Source organism: Muscardinus avellanarius (genome assembly GCF_963383645.1).
Source record: "Muscardinus avellanarius genome assembly, chromosome: 8".
Classification (NCBI taxonomy): domain Eukaryota; kingdom Metazoa; phylum Chordata; class Mammalia; order Rodentia; family Gliridae; genus Muscardinus; species Muscardinus avellanarius.
This window is the reverse complement of record NC_137794.1, coordinates 103958540-103977388: the sequence shown is the minus strand read 5'-3', so window position 1 is coordinate 103977388 and position 18849 is coordinate 103958540. Positions and strand designations below refer to the sequence as shown.

The 18849-nt window shown below is 38.7% G+C and overlaps 1 protein-coding gene across 3 annotated transcripts in view; it reads left to right on the top strand.

Moving 5' to 3' along the window:
• SYNE1 (spectrin repeat containing nuclear envelope protein 1) overlaps positions 1-18849 on the top strand; it is a gene marked incomplete at both ends in the record, with an annotated part of 486197 nt that overhangs the window by 381973 nt on the left and 85375 nt on the right. For all 3 annotated transcript variants that reach the window (XM_080699888.1, XM_080699887.1, XM_080699889.1), the window contains 8 exons: positions 1738-1887; positions 2431-2607; positions 3182-3337; positions 9947-10102; positions 12894-13064; positions 15124-15257; positions 15839-16043; positions 18187-18369. In XM_080699888.1, the coding sequence (XP_080556014.1) occupies positions 1738-1887; positions 2431-2607; positions 3182-3337; positions 9947-10102; positions 12894-13064; positions 15124-15257; positions 15839-16043; positions 18187-18369 (1332 nt within the window). The remainder of the gene's footprint in view (positions 1-1737; positions 1888-2430; positions 2608-3181; positions 3338-9946; positions 10103-12893; positions 13065-15123; positions 15258-15838; positions 16044-18186; positions 18370-18849) is intronic.

Genomic DNA, 18849 nt, shown 5'->3' with positions numbered 1-18849 from the left:
TCCTGTCTCAGCCACCTAAGCGCTGGGATTACAAGCGTGCCCCACCTTGCCCAGCCGATCAATAAGTATTTTAAATTCTTGCCTTGGTTCTTCCAAATCATTATAATAAGAATACGCAAGCTGGGCGTGGTGGCGCACGCTTGAAATCACATTTGGGAGGCTGAGACAGGAGGATCACAGTTTGTGGACAGCTTTAACTACTTAGTGAGGCCCTCTGCAACTTAATGAGACCCTGTTTCAAAATAAAAAATAAAAAATAGGGCAGAGGGTGTACCTCGGAGGTCGAATGCCCCTGGTTTCCATCCCCAGACCCAACACAAAAATAAATGAATGAATAAATAAATAAATAAATAAATAGGGCTGGAGGATGTAGCTCGGAGATAGAATGCCCCCTGGGTTTTATCCTCGGTACTGCCTAAAAAAGTACTCATAAATGTGTGATGTATCAAATAAAAAATCAGATTTTTTTTTTTTTTTTGGTGGTACTGGGGTTCCTGGAAGCCCTTCTACCTCCGGGCTACACTCCCAGACCCATTTTTACATTTTTATTTGGAAACAGGGTCTCCTAAGCTAGCGCGCGTGGCTGGCTTCGAACCTGCATGATCCTCCTGTCTGCCTCCCAAGCGCGGGGATTACAAGCATGCACCACCACGCCTGGCCAGAAATTTTTAAGTAGTGCACTTTTATGGGTCATCATAATCTCACTTTGTAATGCAATTCAGAGCGATAGGAACATACCGAGCACTTGGTGAGCGTCCCCTCGGCTCCTACCCCACTCCCTCCCTTTCCCCAAACATGATACTGAGATTGGCATTGATAATTGTATATATTTATATAGCATTCACGGAAGTGTTTTCCTCATCAGTTCTCCTTTCCCCACCTGCCTCCCTCCCCTAGGCGCCCTCCATCGCTCCACTGGGGTTTCTTCTCCTCTATCTGGAGTCCCTCTTGGATCCTGATTTCTCCCCAGCTTCCACATATGAGAGAAAAAATATGACCCTTTGTCTTCTGTGACTTGCTAATCTTACTTAGCATTACCTGCTCTAGACCCATCCATTTTCCTGAAAATGACACAGTTTTGTTCTTTCCTATGGCGGAGTCAGATTCCATTGTGTAGCGATCTAATCATCTGTAATCCATTCATCTGTTGATGGAATGGACGCTAGGCTTGTTCCATGATTTGGCTATTGTGAATTGTGTTGCTCGAAACATGGGTATGGATGTATCCCTATAGTACTCTGATTCAGAATTCTAAGTATATTTTAAAGACTTAGGAAATTGGCTATGCTCATAGGAATAAATATTAGGGTGCCAAAAAATCTAGAAAATGATAGCTTGTAGTGTGGTATTTTTCTTTCTTCTTTTAACATTCCTGAGTCATATGACACAGAGATTTTACAAGATAATTAATAAAATACATCTGTTGAATGTTTTGTCGTTAAGCTTTTTTTAAAACTCATAAAACCAGCTATAAAATAAGAATAATATTTTCTTCTCAATAGTGTTTTGATTAATTAGTTAATATTTATACAATGTTTATAGTATTAGATGTCAAGTGAACATAAAATGTCTAGCATTATTTGGAGTTTGCCTGATGTTTCAAGCTTCTAAGACCTAAAAATGTCATCAAAAAGTGTTATTTCTGTTGGTATGCTGGTAAGAATTAATGAGAGATTTTTATGTTAGCAGAAATTGAGTTTGAATTTTAATGCTTGGGACTTGTTATCTCTCCAACAGCTCCAAATGGACAAGCTGCCTTCCCGTCACGCCATTTCTGAAGTCATGAGTTGGATTTCTCTAATGGAAAGTGTTATTCAAAAGGACGAAGAAGATATAAAAAATGCCATCGGCTACAGGGCCATCCTTGAATACCTTCAAAAATACAAGGTAGTTAGCATCTTTGTTCTTAATTTTTCATATATTCACACAGTTTTATTTGAAGAAACTCAAAAACTCGAATTATGAAAATCAAGTTTTGGAACATATTTTTCATATTGCATCCTTACTTCTGGGCATAGACAAGTTGTCTAGCATTAGAGATAATTTTGAATAATTTGAAAAGCTCATGAAATAAATATTATAATTGACAAATATCTTATAATGAGTTTATATAATTTACCCATTTCTGTATTGCCTGCCTGGCATACACACACACACACACACACACACACACACACACACACACATATATACACATAAATATATAAATATATAAATATGTGTGTGTAGGTTTTTATTACATGTATAAGTATATATTTAACTTCTGACAATAACGGGCCGCCTAAGTAAACACAAATGATCCCATTTGGACAGTCATGGAGGTAATAATATTAATAGTTAAGTTAGTTAAGTCTTACCAAGTCCAGTAGCACGAGAAGACATTCATACGCATTGACCTTCCTTTTCTTATTTCCTCTGGCCTTTCTCTAGGGTTTTAAGATAGACATCAACTGTAAACAGTTGACGGTGGACTTTGTGAACCAGTCGGTGCTCCAGATCAGCAGTCAGGACGTGGAAAGCAAGCGCAGTGATAAGACTGACTTTGCTGAGCAGCTTGGAGCGATGAATAAGAGCTGGCAGATCCTGCAGGGGCTGGTAACGGAGAAGGTGAGCCAGGCGGACCGCTGACCGCCGCTCCGCGGTGTTGCGTGGCCGTCCAGAGGACGGGCCCACTCTGTGGAGAAAACACATTTCACAAGAACTAGGGCTACGTCGGGCAGGAAGACACTTCAAAACTCTGTGTTTCTTTCTTTTTCTTTTTCTTTTTATTGGTGCATTGTAGTCATACATCATTAATGGAGTACAAGATCCACACATCACCCACTCAGCTCCTCCTCACTTCCCTGCTGAAGTCTCCTTAGCTCTAAACCCTTTAACCCTATCACTTTCTCTTAACTACCTTCTACTCGCTGTTTCCTATTGTTTTGGTTCTGTAAAGATGTCTCTTAGTCTCTCTTACCTTTATTTCAGGTTGACGTGAGCTCATTCTTGTTGACCAATAATGCCCACTGGTTCACACTTGATACACTGAATTTCTTAATTAAAAGAAACTTAAAATACAGTGGGCTGTATTTTATGAATTCTTGATTTGGACGAGATGGTGCCTGATAGTGATCCTTAGCCTGGCGATGATTTAACTTTCAAGAAAAATTGCAAAGTTCATTTTGTGGTGTTTGTTCAGATCCAGCTGTTGGAAGGCTTATTGGAATCTTGGTCCGAATATGAAAATAATGTACAATGTGTGAAAACTTGGTTTGAAACCCAGGAAAAGAGACTTAAGCAGCAACTTCGCATTGGAGACCAGGCTTCCGTTCAGAACGCACTCAAAGACTGTCAGGTAACGTGTCCCGGGGCTCACATGCTCCACTTTACAATTTCACGTCACATGCTTAAGGAGGTTGCAGGTTCTGAGAACTGAGAGCTAATTTCTTCTTAAATCACATACAGTAAGAAATTTCTTTGAGTGTACATGCTACAAGAGTTTTTATTTTAACTACTAGGTTGTTTCATTTGCTTGAAAATTTGAACTCATGAAGATTTTTTTGTTTTGTTTTGTTGGTGGTACTGGGGTTCCTGGAAGCCCTTCTACCTCTGGGCTACACTCCCAGACCTATTTTTTCATATTTTTTTATTTGGAAACAGGGTCTCTTAAGCCAGCGAGGCTGGCTCCGGACCAGCGCGATCCTGTCTCCACCTCCCAAGCGCGGGGATTACAAGCGTGCGCTACCACGCCAGGCTGAAGATGTTTTTTTAAACACACTCCAAAGTATTGAGAAACTGTACAAATCCCACACACTAATAAACATAATTAATAGTTACCAATATTTTTGACACATTTGTGTGAATTTTCTTTTCATTGAGACATCATAGTACATATCAGACATCATGTCATTTTATTTTTCTATACTATAATATGCATCTCTGAAAAACAGATATTTTTGTGACTATAATATCACCATAAAATGTTAATAATAATTCCTTATAGTATTTTGTGACCAACCAATAATCACATTTCCTCATTTGTCTTTTATTTATTTATTTATTTATTTATTTATTTTTATTTTTTATTTTTGCAGTACTGGGGATTGAGCCCAGGGACATTCTACCTCTAAGCCACACCCCAGCCCTATTTTTTTATTCTTTATTTTGAAAGAAAATCTCACTAGTTGCAGAGGGCCTCGCTAAGTAACTGAGGCTGGCTGAGAACCCGTGATCCTTCCTGTCTCGGCCTCCCAAGTACTGGGATTACATGCGTGCCCCAACACACCCGCCTTCATTTTGTCTTTTTTGTACTTTGATGGGTGCGTTGTAATTGTACGTCATCGTGAGATTCACAGTGGTACCTTCATACACGCAAACAACGCTTAATGTATTTCCCTGTGCATCCCAACCTTCCCCCTCTCCTGAGTCCATGCTGGTGAGATTAGTAGCGACGCTGTTATATATGGTCATATAATTTAAACTGTTTCCTTCATTGAGGCTTGTTTTTCCTTCCCACCTCCCTCCCCCAAACCCCTTCCACTGTTCTCCTGGCCTCTCTCTTCATTTAGCTGAAGGCCCTTTTGTCCGTATGTTCTCTCTAACTCCCCCATTTGAGAAGAAACAAAAGAAAACATATGACCCCCGATTTTCTGAGACTGGCTAATCTCATAATATTTTTGAGTTCCATCTTTTTCCTGCAAATGACATAATTTTTTTTTTCTTCCTGGATGATCAAATTCTATTGTGTGTGTATATAGACCACATTCTCATTAGATATTCCTGTCAACAGAACAGGTTGGTTCTATCATTCGACTATTGTGAATTGTGCAGCTAGAGCCTCTCATTTGTCTTTAGAATATTGGTTTTCGTCTAAGAATACAGCATCCTCATGGCACATTCGCTTGTTGAAGCTCTGAAGTCTTTAATATTTGCTGGTGCTGTCCACTTGATACAGAAGCTGTAGACTGAGCCCTGCTCAGGACTGGCCTGAGCATTTCCCCCATTTGCTGTCCTCTCCTCTGTATTTCCTGTGCGTGGCAATTCTCTTGAGAGGCTGGCTCCCATTCCTGATCCACTGTGGAGGGCACGTACCTGGCGGGGACAGTCTTGCCACCTATCTGGTCACGTGCTCAAGCTCACAGGGTCTGCTTAATCTACGGCTGGTAACGAGGATGGAGGGTTCAGGTGGAGTGGTCCAATGCCCAGTTTTTTCCAATAACAGGTACACATGAGAGGTCCTTAGGTATTCTTCTGTATACAAAAGAAAGGGAAGCTATTCCAGTTAATGCTAAAATAAAAATTTTTGTTTTAATGTAATGTACTCATTTGCATTATGTGGCAAATTAACTAAGGCTGTTCTTTTCTATCGTTGCTTGTTGAACCATGAAATACTCAATAGTAAAGTAATTATACTAAAAAAAAAACCTTTCCCAAAAATCTTGCTTCTCCATTTTAGATTTCAAAAAGGAAGAAATCAAAAAGGAAGAGTGCTGGGCATTGTCACGATGCACACCTGTAATCTCTGTACTTGGGAAGCTGAGAAAGGAGTAGCTCAGGTTCAAGGCCAGCCTCAGCAACTTTGCGAGGCCTTCATACACTTAGCCAGGCCCTCTTTCAAAATAAAAAAAAAAAGGTCTGAGGGCACCAAGCACAGTCTGAATGTATGCCATTTTCAATATGATCCACAAAAAATCAATGAAAATAATAATAAAAAATGAATCAACAAATAATAAAAAAAAAAAAGAAATGGAAACATCTCTAGTTTCAGTCCCCAGTACCAAAACTAAAAGAAAGGACTTTGAAAACGAGCTCCCTTCTAACCAGCATATTTTCTGTTTGGAGCGTATGACTGAGAGGACTTGGATTTAAGCTCTCAGTTAAAGCCTTACAGTTCTGAAAAGGAAGAACATGTGTTCCCCAGCTAATGGGTTGCAATTCTGAAACTGCATCAAGACAACAGAGAAAAGCATCCAAGAGAGAAATACTTTTAAATAATCATTTTTAACATGCCTCACTTCTGCAGATGAGTATGTAAAAGACTGAAGACCCCAAACCGGGCATCAGCCAATCATGGCATTTCCTATTATCTGGGTCTAGCCTTACGTCTAATTTAAAGCCATAAATTCTAAACCTTACCCAGAATTTTGAAAAATTTTACTCATAAGGATAAAAAGTTATATATCTTGTTGAGTTCCTAACTTTGAATATTTCCATTAACTTAAAAAGGCAATTCTAAGTTTTTAATATTAGTAAGATGAGTACCTCATCATTGTGTTGTTGAGATGATTTTATTATCGAAACTGAAATTCTATATTAATATAACTTTCTTCTTCCTTTTTTTTTTGTGGTACTGGAGATGGAACCCAGGGGTATTCTACCTCTACACCCCCAGCCCTATTTTTTATTCTTTATTTTGAAACGGTCTCACTGAGCTGCAAAGGGCCCCACTAAGTAGCTGAGGCTGTTCGCGAACCACGATCCTCCCGTCTCAGCCTCCCAAATGCTGGGATTACAAGCGTGCGCCACCACGCCTGGCTTCTTCTTCCTTTTTGACTACCCCTTTTTCTTTGTCTTCCTTGCTCTTTTTTTTCTCTTTAATGCACTTTTTTTCTGCCAGCTTTTACTTTGTTTCTTTTCCTTTGCATATCTTCTGTTTAACACAAAAACACACTACTATATCTGGGAAATCTTGCAGGCATTTGGCCAAGTTTTGCTACTTTTAAAATGTCAGTTTTTGTCTCCCAGAGGGTTAGCTCAGGCAGTGTCAGGAGAGAAAGTTTACATTGTGGTTTCCAAAAGTGTAGACCAATGCCAATTTGTGATTTCAAATGAAAAGTCATTTCTTTGGGGGGGGGGGTGCAGAAAGAAAGTAGCCCACACGGTTATTTTGGGACATCATATATAAATCACAATAGCTCAACTGGCAGGTTCTGTTTGGCCATGCTACAAACCTTGATAAAATTTATTGTCATTTTTGAGAAATTGTTCCTTTGGACCAAAGTGTGAAATTCAAGCCAGTGTACTTAAATCAGTGACTGGATTCAACTTTATTTTGTTTCAAAAAAGCTTGAATAATTTTCCAGCTTTTTAGAGGTGATTTATTAATTTAGAGTAACATAAAAGCTGATATTTATGAGTTAATCCACGTTAAAATGATTTATTAAAACAGAAAAATGTTAGGCTAGGCCTTTCTGACCAAGTTTATTGATTAGAAGCAAAACCATCCTTTAATTATTTTTTGGAGGAAAAGGAAAATATACCTTTTTTTGCACAAAAACTTTATTTCAATCCTATTTGTCTCCTGGTGTTTGCTCTCATGTCAATATATATGATCAGAGAATTTTTTCTAAAATGTGTTTCTAATTAATGGATCATTCATTTGACACTGCTCATTGAAAAGTTAACATCTATGGGTAAATGAGGATAAACTTAATTTCTAATGGTTGGATTTTAAGACCATATTAAAGATATGTTGAGAGGATTATTTGGGATTATTTTCATATTAAGTAGAAATAAATATATAATAATTCATTTAATTAAGTATAAATTAAGATTATGATCAAAGGCTATTTGTTTACTATGCAAGTAAAAAAGTTTTTAAAAAGTAAAATATGAGCCAGGCATGGTGGCGCATGCTTGTAAACCCAGTACTGGGAGGCGGAGACAGGAGGATATCCAGTTCACAACCAGCCTCAGCTACTTAGTGAGGCCCTCTGCAACTTAGTGAAACCCTGTTTCAAAATAAAGAATAAAAAATTGGGTTGGGAGTTTAGCTTAGTGGTAGAATGTCACTGGTTTTGATCCCCAATAGTGCAAAAAAAAAAAAAAAGTTAATTATTAGCCAGGCATGGTGGCACATGCCTGTAATTCTAGTACTTGAGATGCTAAGACAGAAGGATTTCAGGTTCTAGAACAGCCCCTGCAATATAGAGAGATTCTCAGCAACCTAGTGAGACCCTGTTTCAAAATAAAAAGGGCTGGAGGAGAAGTTTAAAGGCAAAATGCTCCTGGGTTTAATCTCTAGCACCACACATAGAAAAAGTAATTTTTTAATATAGCAAAAAGTACCTGTAATCTCAATAATAACTAGATTTATTCTCTGAAAATTATCAAAGCTGTCATAATATTGGCAAAATTATAAAGTAGAAATGATAGGACAATAGAAAAAAAAAATGACCTCTTTAAACCACTAAGTGCAGTAAGTTTCTAATTCTTGACCACCACAAAAATAGCTTCAAGATAATTCAGAAGGAAAAGATAAGTTTACACTGAAGCACAGCTGATTGCCAGATGTCTGAGGATGATAATGTCTTACAGTTGACTAGTTTTTGACAGCTTAAAAGCTATTTCATATGTATTTATCTAATTTTATGCTTTTGGGATGAGCAAAAAGTGTGTGTGTGATTCCTTTTTTTTCGTGTGGTACTGAGGTTGGAACCCAGGAACATTCTACGTTGAGCTACACTCTAAGCCCTCTTTTTTTATTTTGAAACAGGATCCCATTGAGTTGCAAAGTAGCTGAGGTTTGTAAAGCGTGATCCTTCTGTCTCGGCCTCCCAAATGCACTACCACGTCCGGCTTATCCTTATTTTATTATTATTATTATTATTATTTTATTTATTTATTTATTTTTTTGGTGGTGGTGGTATTGGGGTTCCTAGAAACCCTTCTACCTTCAGGCTTCACTCCTAGTCACCTATTTTTTATATTTTTATTTGGAAACAGAGTCTCTTAAACCAGTGAGCCTGGCTTGGAACCTGTGCGATCCTCCTGTCTCCACCTCCCAAACACGGGGTTTACAAGTGTGCGCCACCACGCCCGGCTTTATCCTTATTTTATAGAGGAGGTAGAGACATGAAAAGTTTGAGTGACACAGAAACAAAATATAAAAGAGGCAATATTAATCATCAATAATTATAATAAGGGGGCACAACATTTGTAATTAACATAACACAGACTCCTCATTTGCACCTTATCAACAGCTGCTCACAATTCCAATATTATTTCCAATATGCGAATCCTGAGAAGTCATAAAAATCTTCTTTACATAACTGAGACATTATCTAAACTTAAAATATATTAAGTTTTTTCTCCCTTCTACAGTCCAGAGCCTCCAAGTCTGTTTTCGCTTTTGAGAGGATACAACTGAACATAGGAATGTGTGCGGCTCTGTGACCGCAGACTGGTCAGATAACTCGCTCTCCTACTGACTCATCTGTAAAATGTTGACAGCAGTCTCAGCCTGCTTCCCTGCGCTTTACATTTTTAAAGGGCGTTAAAGGATAGGTGAGGACTGTGCATAATGGTGAAGTATGAGCTCCAGACCTTTCTCTCATTTAATTTTTTTTTTTCGTGAACATTTTATTCTGACATTTTATTCCCAAAGAAAATGAGAATTTGAGTCATAAAAAGCAGTAACCTTTCAGAATCACATAGAATCAGAGTATGTTAGAGAAAAGGAGAGGATAATAGAAATTCTTTCTCAATCTTCTCATTTCCCATCTGAAGAGACTGAGACCCATTGGAAGTTTCTCACTTAGCCTAAGTGAGACAGCTTAGCAGCAACAGAAATGTATACTAAATCTCAGACACTATCTTATCTAACATTGCTTTCTGAGCTAGGCTCCTATATGAATTTGAGACTATAAATCATATTGCCATTTCTAACATTTTTTCCTTACAGATTCTTAAAAAATTATATGACGCCATTTCTTTTTCTAGTAGGTCATCAGATTTTACATTTTTCAGGTTATGCTAATTTTCCCTAGATTTAAAAAAAAACTTTTTTTTTACATTTAAATGTAGGAAGAAGTTTTGCTGTGGAGATCCTCTTTTGAGAATGATAACCTCTTTGGATTCGTAACAGGTTTTTAGTACATAAAACTATAATGACTCAATTTTAGTACACCCTAGAGCTCCATAATAGAACAATTTAAAATGACTATTTTTTAAAAAAATCTTTCAGGATCTGGAAGATTTGATTAAAGCAAAAGAAAAAGAAGTAGAGAAAATTGAGCAGAATGGACTTGCTTTGATTCAGAATAAAAAAGAAGAAGTCTCTGGCATCGTCAAGAGCACGCTGCGGGAACTCAACCAAGCCTGGGCAAATGTAGACCACATGGTAATGTGACTTGTGGGGACCTGGTCCCAAGACTCTGTTTGCCAGCTCTTGTCCAAACTGTGGGTTTTGGTTTTCTTAAAGTAACTGAGTAAATAATTACTGAATCTAGCTATCATCTTTTTGTACTGTCAATTTTATTTCATTAGCCTCTTTTTTAAAGTCTAGTTTCTAGTGTTTCCTATAATGAGCACTATTTTAAACATTATTCACTCATTTCCATAATTATTCATACCATCTACATGCAGACAATTCTCCAGTGTCTATCCCAGCCTTGATTTCTCTCCTAAACTCAAAATAGAGAAAGACTCAGAGAAATCTAAATGGTAAACATCTCCTTTTAGGGGCGGGGGGTACTGGGAATTGAACACCATGCACCCTACCTCCGAACTATACCCCCAACTCTTTTTACTTTGAAACAAGATCTTGCTAAGTTGCTGTAGGTCTTTCTAAATTGCTGAAGCTGGCTTCAAACCCGTGATCCTCCTATCTCAACCTCCCAAGTACTAGGATTACAGGTGTGCAGCACCGTTCCTGTTGGTATCTCCTCTTGTGTGACCAGTAAGACATCTCAAACTTCCGTGTTCAAACCAACTTCTAATCTTTCCCAAAAATTTACATAATGGACAGGTCTACCTTTCCAGTTACTTGGACAGAAAACCCCAGAGTCACGCTTCATTTCTCTTTTTCTCATACCCCACATCTAGTCCATCAGAAACATGTTTAGCTCTACATCCATCATAGATGAGAATCCAAGCCCTATCCCACTTCTGCAGCTAACACCCAGCTCTAAGTCCTGCCATTGCATTTCAGTGGCCTCCTGAACAGTATGTCTATCAGAAGCGTCAATTAAAATGGAAATGAGACCATCCATTCCTCTGCTGAAAATGCCCCAGTAGCTTCTTGACTTGCTTAATTCAGCCAAAGCCTGGTGGTGATGGGTCCTCCCGTGCACTCTGTCAGGTTGGCCCGGTTTCCTGCTGATATTCTGCAGGTTCCTTTTGCTTCTGATCTCCCACACTCTCGAACTCAGCAGGTGTCCCCACAGGCAAGGACTTTTCTCTGGCTATTTCTTCTCCCTGAAGGAATCTCTCCCCGATATCTGTGTGGTTGCTTGCCTGCCCTCAAAGTCTTTGTTCAAAGTTGCCATCATAGGGAGGGACTTCCTGACCACGTGTTTTAAATAACAAATTCTTCCCCCTTACTTTTGCCCCTAACTCTTCTCTGCTTGCTTTTATGTACATTACAGATCTACTTCTAACATACTATATCATTCCATGTGTGTTTAAACTTCTTTCATTAAAATGGAAACTCAACAAAGCATTTGATAACTTTGTGCTGAACGAACTGTTGAGTCCTCTAATAGTAAGAAAAAGTACAACAAACACTAGTCCTTGAGACCACAGTGGTTCTTAACACACATCTCTATAAGGAGTTATTATCCATGCTTTACAGAGACAGAGCTGAGGCACAAAGAGCTCAGGTGATGGGATTGAAGGCACCAGCAACCCACTCCCACAGCTCGCTGGTTTTCCAGCTAGCCTCATCTTCTCTATAGCATCACTTTAAACTACTCTGTTGTATGCATTTTTATGAATCACCACCAATGTTGACAGACAATTTTCTCTGTGAGTATAAATGAATTAGTTTTTCTGTGAAAATATTGCCACATGGAAAGCAGACAAAAATAAGAAATAGGCTATTGAAAATTCCCATCGAGCTCCTTTCCTTATTGTTCATTTCATGGCTTTTATTGTATAGGTCCTGGCATCTGCTGCACCTGCGGCCATTTCCTCTGGTTCATACAGTTGTCTTTTATGCAGAGGAGAAAAGCAGAGAATGCAGATGAAAATCAATTTATGTATTCTCTTTCCTTAACCATGCCACTCTTATGTCATACTCAGAAGGTAGATAACATTCAGATTAGCGAAGATATCCAGGCAGTCCAAAGTAGATATCTTTTAAGTGATGCAGAAAAAGTAAAAATTATTTTTGAGGTGGATAAGTATACAGAAAGAATGTTCTTAGATATTTTGGCTTAAGATATTCATTTTAAGCTGGCTGTGGTGTCACATGCCTATAAACCCAGTACTAGTGAAGCTGAAACAAGAGAATCACAAGTTTGAAGGCAGCCTCAGCAACTTAGCAAGACTCTCGGCAAGCTAGCAAGACTCTGTTTCCAAATAAAAAGTAAAACAGGGCTGGTAGTGTAGCTCAGAGGTAGAATGCCCCTGGTTAAATTCCCAGCAACACACACACACACACACACACACACACACACACACACACACACGAGATATTCATTTTATTATATGTGTACACACATGTAAGATTTTCTATATAGAGGAAAGGAACTATATATAGGACCAGACGGAATACCTAGATTCAAGTCTAGAGTTCTCACATTCCTAGGTAATTTTCATTACCCCTTACTACCCCAGCTCCCTCCTCTGTAAGACAGGGATAATGATTGTAGCTACGAGGATCACATGAGTTAATACACTTTTAACATTCATTTAACTTATTTCCCCAATTGTTTTCTTCAATATGCTGACTTTTTCTCACTTTAAAATTTACATATTTATCAATCATCATTTAAGTATATCCATTTAAACTAAGTGACCAACAGTGTGAAAGGCATAAATTTCAAAGATGCTACATGTTGCTTTCCAAATGTCTTTCTCCATCTTAGTTTGTTTATAATGCCAGATACCCTGTTGAAGGTTTTAGTCACTTGGATATGTATTTTTTCACTTAAAATGTAATTATAACAAGTTTTCATTTGTCTCAAAAGGTTGGGCAGTTAAAGACTCTGCTGAAGTCGGTGCTTGACCAATGGAGTAATCACAAAGTGGCCTTTGATGAGATAAACACTTACCTCATGGAAGCTAGATATTCTCTGTCCCGATTCCGCCTGTTAACTGGCTCCTTAGAAGCTGTTCAAGTTCAGGTTGACAATCTTCAGGTAAGAATGAAGTGAACGTATCCTTAACATTATTTTTAATTTTAGAAAACAGAAATGTAGCAAATAAAAATGTCATCTTGAAGTACTGCAAATGTTGTTTCCATTTTGTAATTTAAAATCTCTAGAGCTAATTTTACCTGCTTTATTGTGACCATAATCAAATGTAACCATTTGTGTCAAATTTTGAATCAGCGGCCATATAACTAAGTGATTTTTTAACACCCTGTTATATAAATATTCACAAAGATGCATTTTACAAAGTAATTTTATACCCAGATCAACTTACTTGACCCATTAATGGTCACTGCCTTTTATATCTTCCCTCTTTTCATCCTGCTTCTCCAAACATTTTCTAAGGAATGAAAAAGAAAACAAAGAGAAAAATGGCAAAAGTGGTAAACATCTAAACCATTCATTTGTTTTCTTTTCCTTCAGTATTATTGCAGTGGCCTAGCAAATGGTCTACACAGTCCTTTTTTCTAGCACTTACTGCATGGTTTCCTGGGTTTCCATTATCATTTTGTTCATCTCTAATACAGATTCTGCTGTTTGTCTTAAACATAGCACTCTTTCCAACTTGGGTCACTGGCCACAAATTTGATTCTGCCTTCACTCCCTTGCACACTGTGCCCTGCTCACCTATCACTGTTCTTTCTCCTTAGCTAAATAACTCAACCTGTGGGCTTGTCAAGTCCCTTGAGGGATGGGGCACCAGTGGGAACCCAGCATGTATCCTTCATATATTTAGTCCACTTTACTGGCTTGGCTATCTGAGTTGACATGTTGCCAACCTCATATGTAGAGACATATGTCTCAAATGCAGACACTCCTTTTCTTAAGGGAATGTCTTTTTGTGGGTGGAGTGGGAGGGAAGAAGAATGAAATATGTGAATGTAATTCTTTTAAGCTTTAAATAGTTGTTGCAGATCCTAAGAAATCATTAAAACTCATTTTAAGCATTGTAAATTTAGAACACATTTTACAGCATTGAGGAAGTTAAAAGAACATTTTAGCTTAACATAGTGTTTTATGCTTGCGAGAGCTGAGATATGAAAGGACTGAGGGTCTTTTCCTTAAATATTTTGACTTTAGGGCAACCCATTTTTGGTGTTAAATAGTACCAGATTTTTGCAGTTATTTCACCTGTGAAGTTTTACTGAGAATTGAGTCTATCATTTCAGTGGTATTTGTAGGAAAACATCTTTTTTTCTAGCTCCTTTCTGGACTTTGGTAGAAGACTCAGAAAACCTAAGGAAGATTCTTTATTTTAATCAATTTAAAAGTATACAATGAATTATTATCATAGTTTCCATTGTGTGTGCTGTAGACACTATCACTTATTCCTGCTGTCCAGCTGAAACGAGGTAGCTTTGATTGGCATCCTTTCTTTCCCCAAATACTTCACTCTGCCATCTTCCACTAGCCACTGTTTTACTCCCAACTTCAATGAAGAGTTCGACCATTTTACACGAAAATTAATGAATATACGAGGTTATGATATATTAATTCTTAATCTCCCCAGTATGTAAATATATATCAAAATATTGCATTATAATATATATATATATATATATATATAATTTTAACTAAAAATACAATTAATATTTAGAAATTATTTGCAAGAAACAACCCCAGAGATAAAACTTGGAGCAGCACTCATAAGAACTATGATTTAGAACTTAATTATCAGAAGTTTGTGAGAAAACCAGTCCAAGTATTTAATAAAATGAAGCCTGGGTTTTAACTTTGAATGTCCAAGAGAGCCTCGGTGTGCAGTATGTTACGTGTGCCACCACCATAGCTTCCTCGCAGGTGCCAGATGAGGCCACCCTCTGAGCTTTTCCAGCATAATCCCAGGTATCAGAAGAAGAAGGCTCAATTGCTAATCTCTTCTGTGGCCATAAAAACAAAATCATAAGAAAGAGAGGCACTGATCACCTAAAGAAAGTGTAGAAAGCAGCGATGATAGCCAAGCATACAAATGTATAAATGACTTTAGACTTGCTTCTTAGAATTTAGATACTGTTAAATCATCTTTGGGAACTATTTCTTTGGGCAGAATCTTCATGATGATTTAGAAAAACAGGAAAGTAGCTTGCAGAAATTTGGCTCTGTCACCAACCAGCTGTTAAAAGAGTGTCACCCACCTGTGACGGAGACTCTCGCCAATACACTGAAAGATGTCACTATGAGGTATGGAATATGTTCACTTTACACATGACTTATAGCTCCACCTTTATAAATGTGATATAATTAAAACTTTCAGATACTTTTAATTTGAGCTCTATAGATTCTATTCTCTTTATGTTTTGATTTTCACAAAATTAAATCAACAGCTGGGCGTGGTGGCTCATGCCTGTAATTCCAGTACTTGAAAGACTGAGATAGGAAAATCTCAGGTTTGAGGCCAATCTCGGGAACTTAGTGAGACCATGCTTCAAAATAAAAGGGCCGGGGGTATAACTGAGAGGTAGAATCCTCCTGGGCTCAATCCCCAATACAAAGAAATAAAAAATGAATTTAAAAATAAACAAATATAGTGAAGATATTTAGAAAGAATTAGAACTGCTATGTACCCAGGATTGCCTTCATCCCCTTTATCTACCCTGGAGATATGAGCATGGCCTGGTACTTTTATTATATTAAGCAGAAATGAGTCATTCCTGCATTATTTTCATATTCACACGAACCCCAATCATGAAAAATAAAATAGTAAATAACAGCATTTGGCGAGAGATGATAATCTGCCCATGAGTGTTGGCTATTGCTTCCAGATGGAACGACTTGTTGGAAGAGATCGCCGAGCAGCTGCACTCCAGCAAGGCCCTCCTTCAGCTTTGGCAGAGATACAAGGACTACTCCAAGCAGTGCTCCTCCTCTGTGCAGCAGCAGGAGGAGCGGACCGATGAGCTGCTGAAGGCGGCCACCAACAAGGACATCGCTGATGATGAAGTTGCTACCTGGATTCAAGATTGCGATGTATGTTCAAGAACCACATTGTTTCCCTCATAGACCATTCTTAGACTGTGCAAACTCCACAGGGCTATTGCTAATGGTTGTGAACTTCGGGTATGCCTCAGTATGTGAGATGACTGTCCAGAAATGATTGCGTTGTTTATCAAAGAGCCTGCTAGAGTTTTCAGAATGCAGTTTCACATGGATAAACATCACGAGGTCCCTCCTCTTATGAGTTGTTCTCCCATGTTTACTAATGGAATAGAATGCCTGTGAAAGACTTACTCTAAAAACTCTAAAAAGTGACTATATGGAAAATAACATCTGATTTTTAAAGTTTACTGTTAGCTGGGCATGGTGGTGCATGCCTTTAATCCCAGGACGTGGGAGGCTGAGACAGGAGGATCGCAGATTGCAAGTCAGTATCAGCAACTTAGCCAGAACCTCAGCAACTTAGCAGGACCCTGTTTCAAAAATAATAAACTAAAAAATAAAAAGGGCATGGGGGTGTAGCTTGGAGTTAGGATGCTTCTATGTTTGATCCTCGGTACCCAAAATAAAATTTACTGTTAAAGATATCATCTACATAGGTTTGTTACTTCCATTGTAAGTATCTACATAAGAATTTGATGGTAGGAAGAAGTCTTTCTCTCCTGATTTACTAGTATACTTTTTTATAGCTTTTAAATAATCCTCTTTTCCACTGTAGTTGCCAATAACCTACTTAAAATTTTTAAGAAAGGTTCTTCTTTTATTTCATTCATTATAGGCTCTCACTATGTATCTTCATTTGTCTTTATTTTAATGAAGTTATAAAAATCTTTTCATGAACTTTCCCAAATCTTTATTAGAATTAGGCAAGTTATAAAAACAACACTAATAAGCATTTAATGTATTCTGGTACCTTCAAACTGAATAATCACTTAAAAGCTCAAGAGATGAACATTTATTTATAATCAAGATAATGCAGGTTGTTTTGTTGGTTGTTGTTTCTGTCTACATGGTTTATCTTCACGAAAGCTGTTATTTTCATTTCTCCTGAGTTGAGATATACCTTGTCTGTGATCAGTGTCAGGGTTAAAAGAGACCTTTGTCTTTCTCTGCCACTGTCATTGGCAGGCAGAGCCGGCCCTGTGCTCCTCCCTTGTCTGGGGGTGCCTGCAGGGACCAGGCAGCCATCAGGTGTCACCTTTCACTGGTGGATAGAAGCCAGAACCAGAAGATCCCCATAGGTCTGCATTTTTGAGCATCTAAGAAAGCTCCCCAAGGCATGGAGAAAAGTGGCACCATGGGATGCTTCGAGGTGCAGACCATGCTGGTTCTACTCTCCACGGGCCCTGCACCCCTTCACCATGGGGGATTGTTGCCACTGCCATAATGGGGCCATATGTATACAAGACAGCCAAAGCAAACTAGTCCCTGCAATGTGTGATAAGAATAAGTAGAAATACATAAAATATAGCACTGTGTCATTGATTGGATATCCAGTACATAAACAGATAAGAAAACTTCCACCTCTTTCTCCTCCTCCTCTCCTCTGCCTCTTTCTCTTCTCCTCCTTCTCCTCTTCCTCCTCCTCCCCTTCTTCTTCTTCTTCTCTTCCTCCTCCTCTCCTTCTCCTCCCCTCCTCCTCCTCTTCTCCTCTGCCTCCTCTTCCTTCTTCTATCTTCTTCCCTCTACTTCTTTCTCCTCCTTCCCCACCTCAAGTATGTAGCTTTTTTCAAAAGAGCATGTGTGTTATGTAATATATATATTACATATATGTGAAATATATATACATATATTTATAATCTTCAAAGGAGACAGTTACATACATAGTTAGGATTTTCTGATTAACTTCTTATGTTGGTGCACTGTCCTCCTGCATCCTGATGCAGCTCAGGGCAGTGGAGGCACACAGGCACACAGCATCGGTTGAGCCCTCTCCCTGTTCCCTCTCCCTCCCCACCTTCCTATGCTCAGCAGGGCGACTGGCTTCGGGGTGTTTGTGTATGTACATCATGTCCATTGAGGTATAAGATTTTCCCTGCTCACCCACTTGCGGGTGAAGGTTATATAGTGAAATCAGGCGACCATTAAGAATCGCCGAGGTCTTTGACACTTGTCTTGTAATGAAGAGCACACATCACATGTTGCTTCACACTGGGTCTATTTTCCTCTCCGGCAGGGCCTCCTCAAAGGGCTGGGGACAGTCAAGGATTCCCTATTTGTCCTCCATGAGCTGGGAGAGCAGCTCAAGCAGCAAGTGGATGCTTCGGCAGCCTCAGCCATTCAATCCGATCAACTCTCCTTGAACCAACACTTGTGTTCCCTGGAGCAGGCTCTCTGCAAACAGCAGGCTGCCTTGCAGGTACTGAGCTCAGGTTTAGCATGTGTGATAACCTGAGTGTTCTGGAAGCTCTGGGCACAAATGTAGGAAATGGATTTTCATCATCGACACAATCAATGCCTCCTCCAGGACCAAAGGATTGGCCAAACAAGCAAACTTGGAAGTTGCAGTGGGGATAAAGGAAGGTGGAGTTTGGGCTTATTTCCTACAAAACAATCTTTTATTTTTTTGTGGTACTGGAGATTGAACCTAGTGGCATTCTACCTCTGAGCTACATCACTATCGCCTTTTATGATTTGTTGTGAAACAGGGTCTCACTAGGTTGCTGAAAGTCTTGTTACATTGCTAAGGTGATCCTTGACCCTACAATCCTCCTGTCTCAGTCTCCTGATTTCAGGCATGTGCCACTGTACCCAGCCACCTACAGTGTAATTTTAAAACTGGTGTAGGAGACAAGCCCCTGAATCATGCCTGCCTCCATTCTATACCCAATTAATAAAC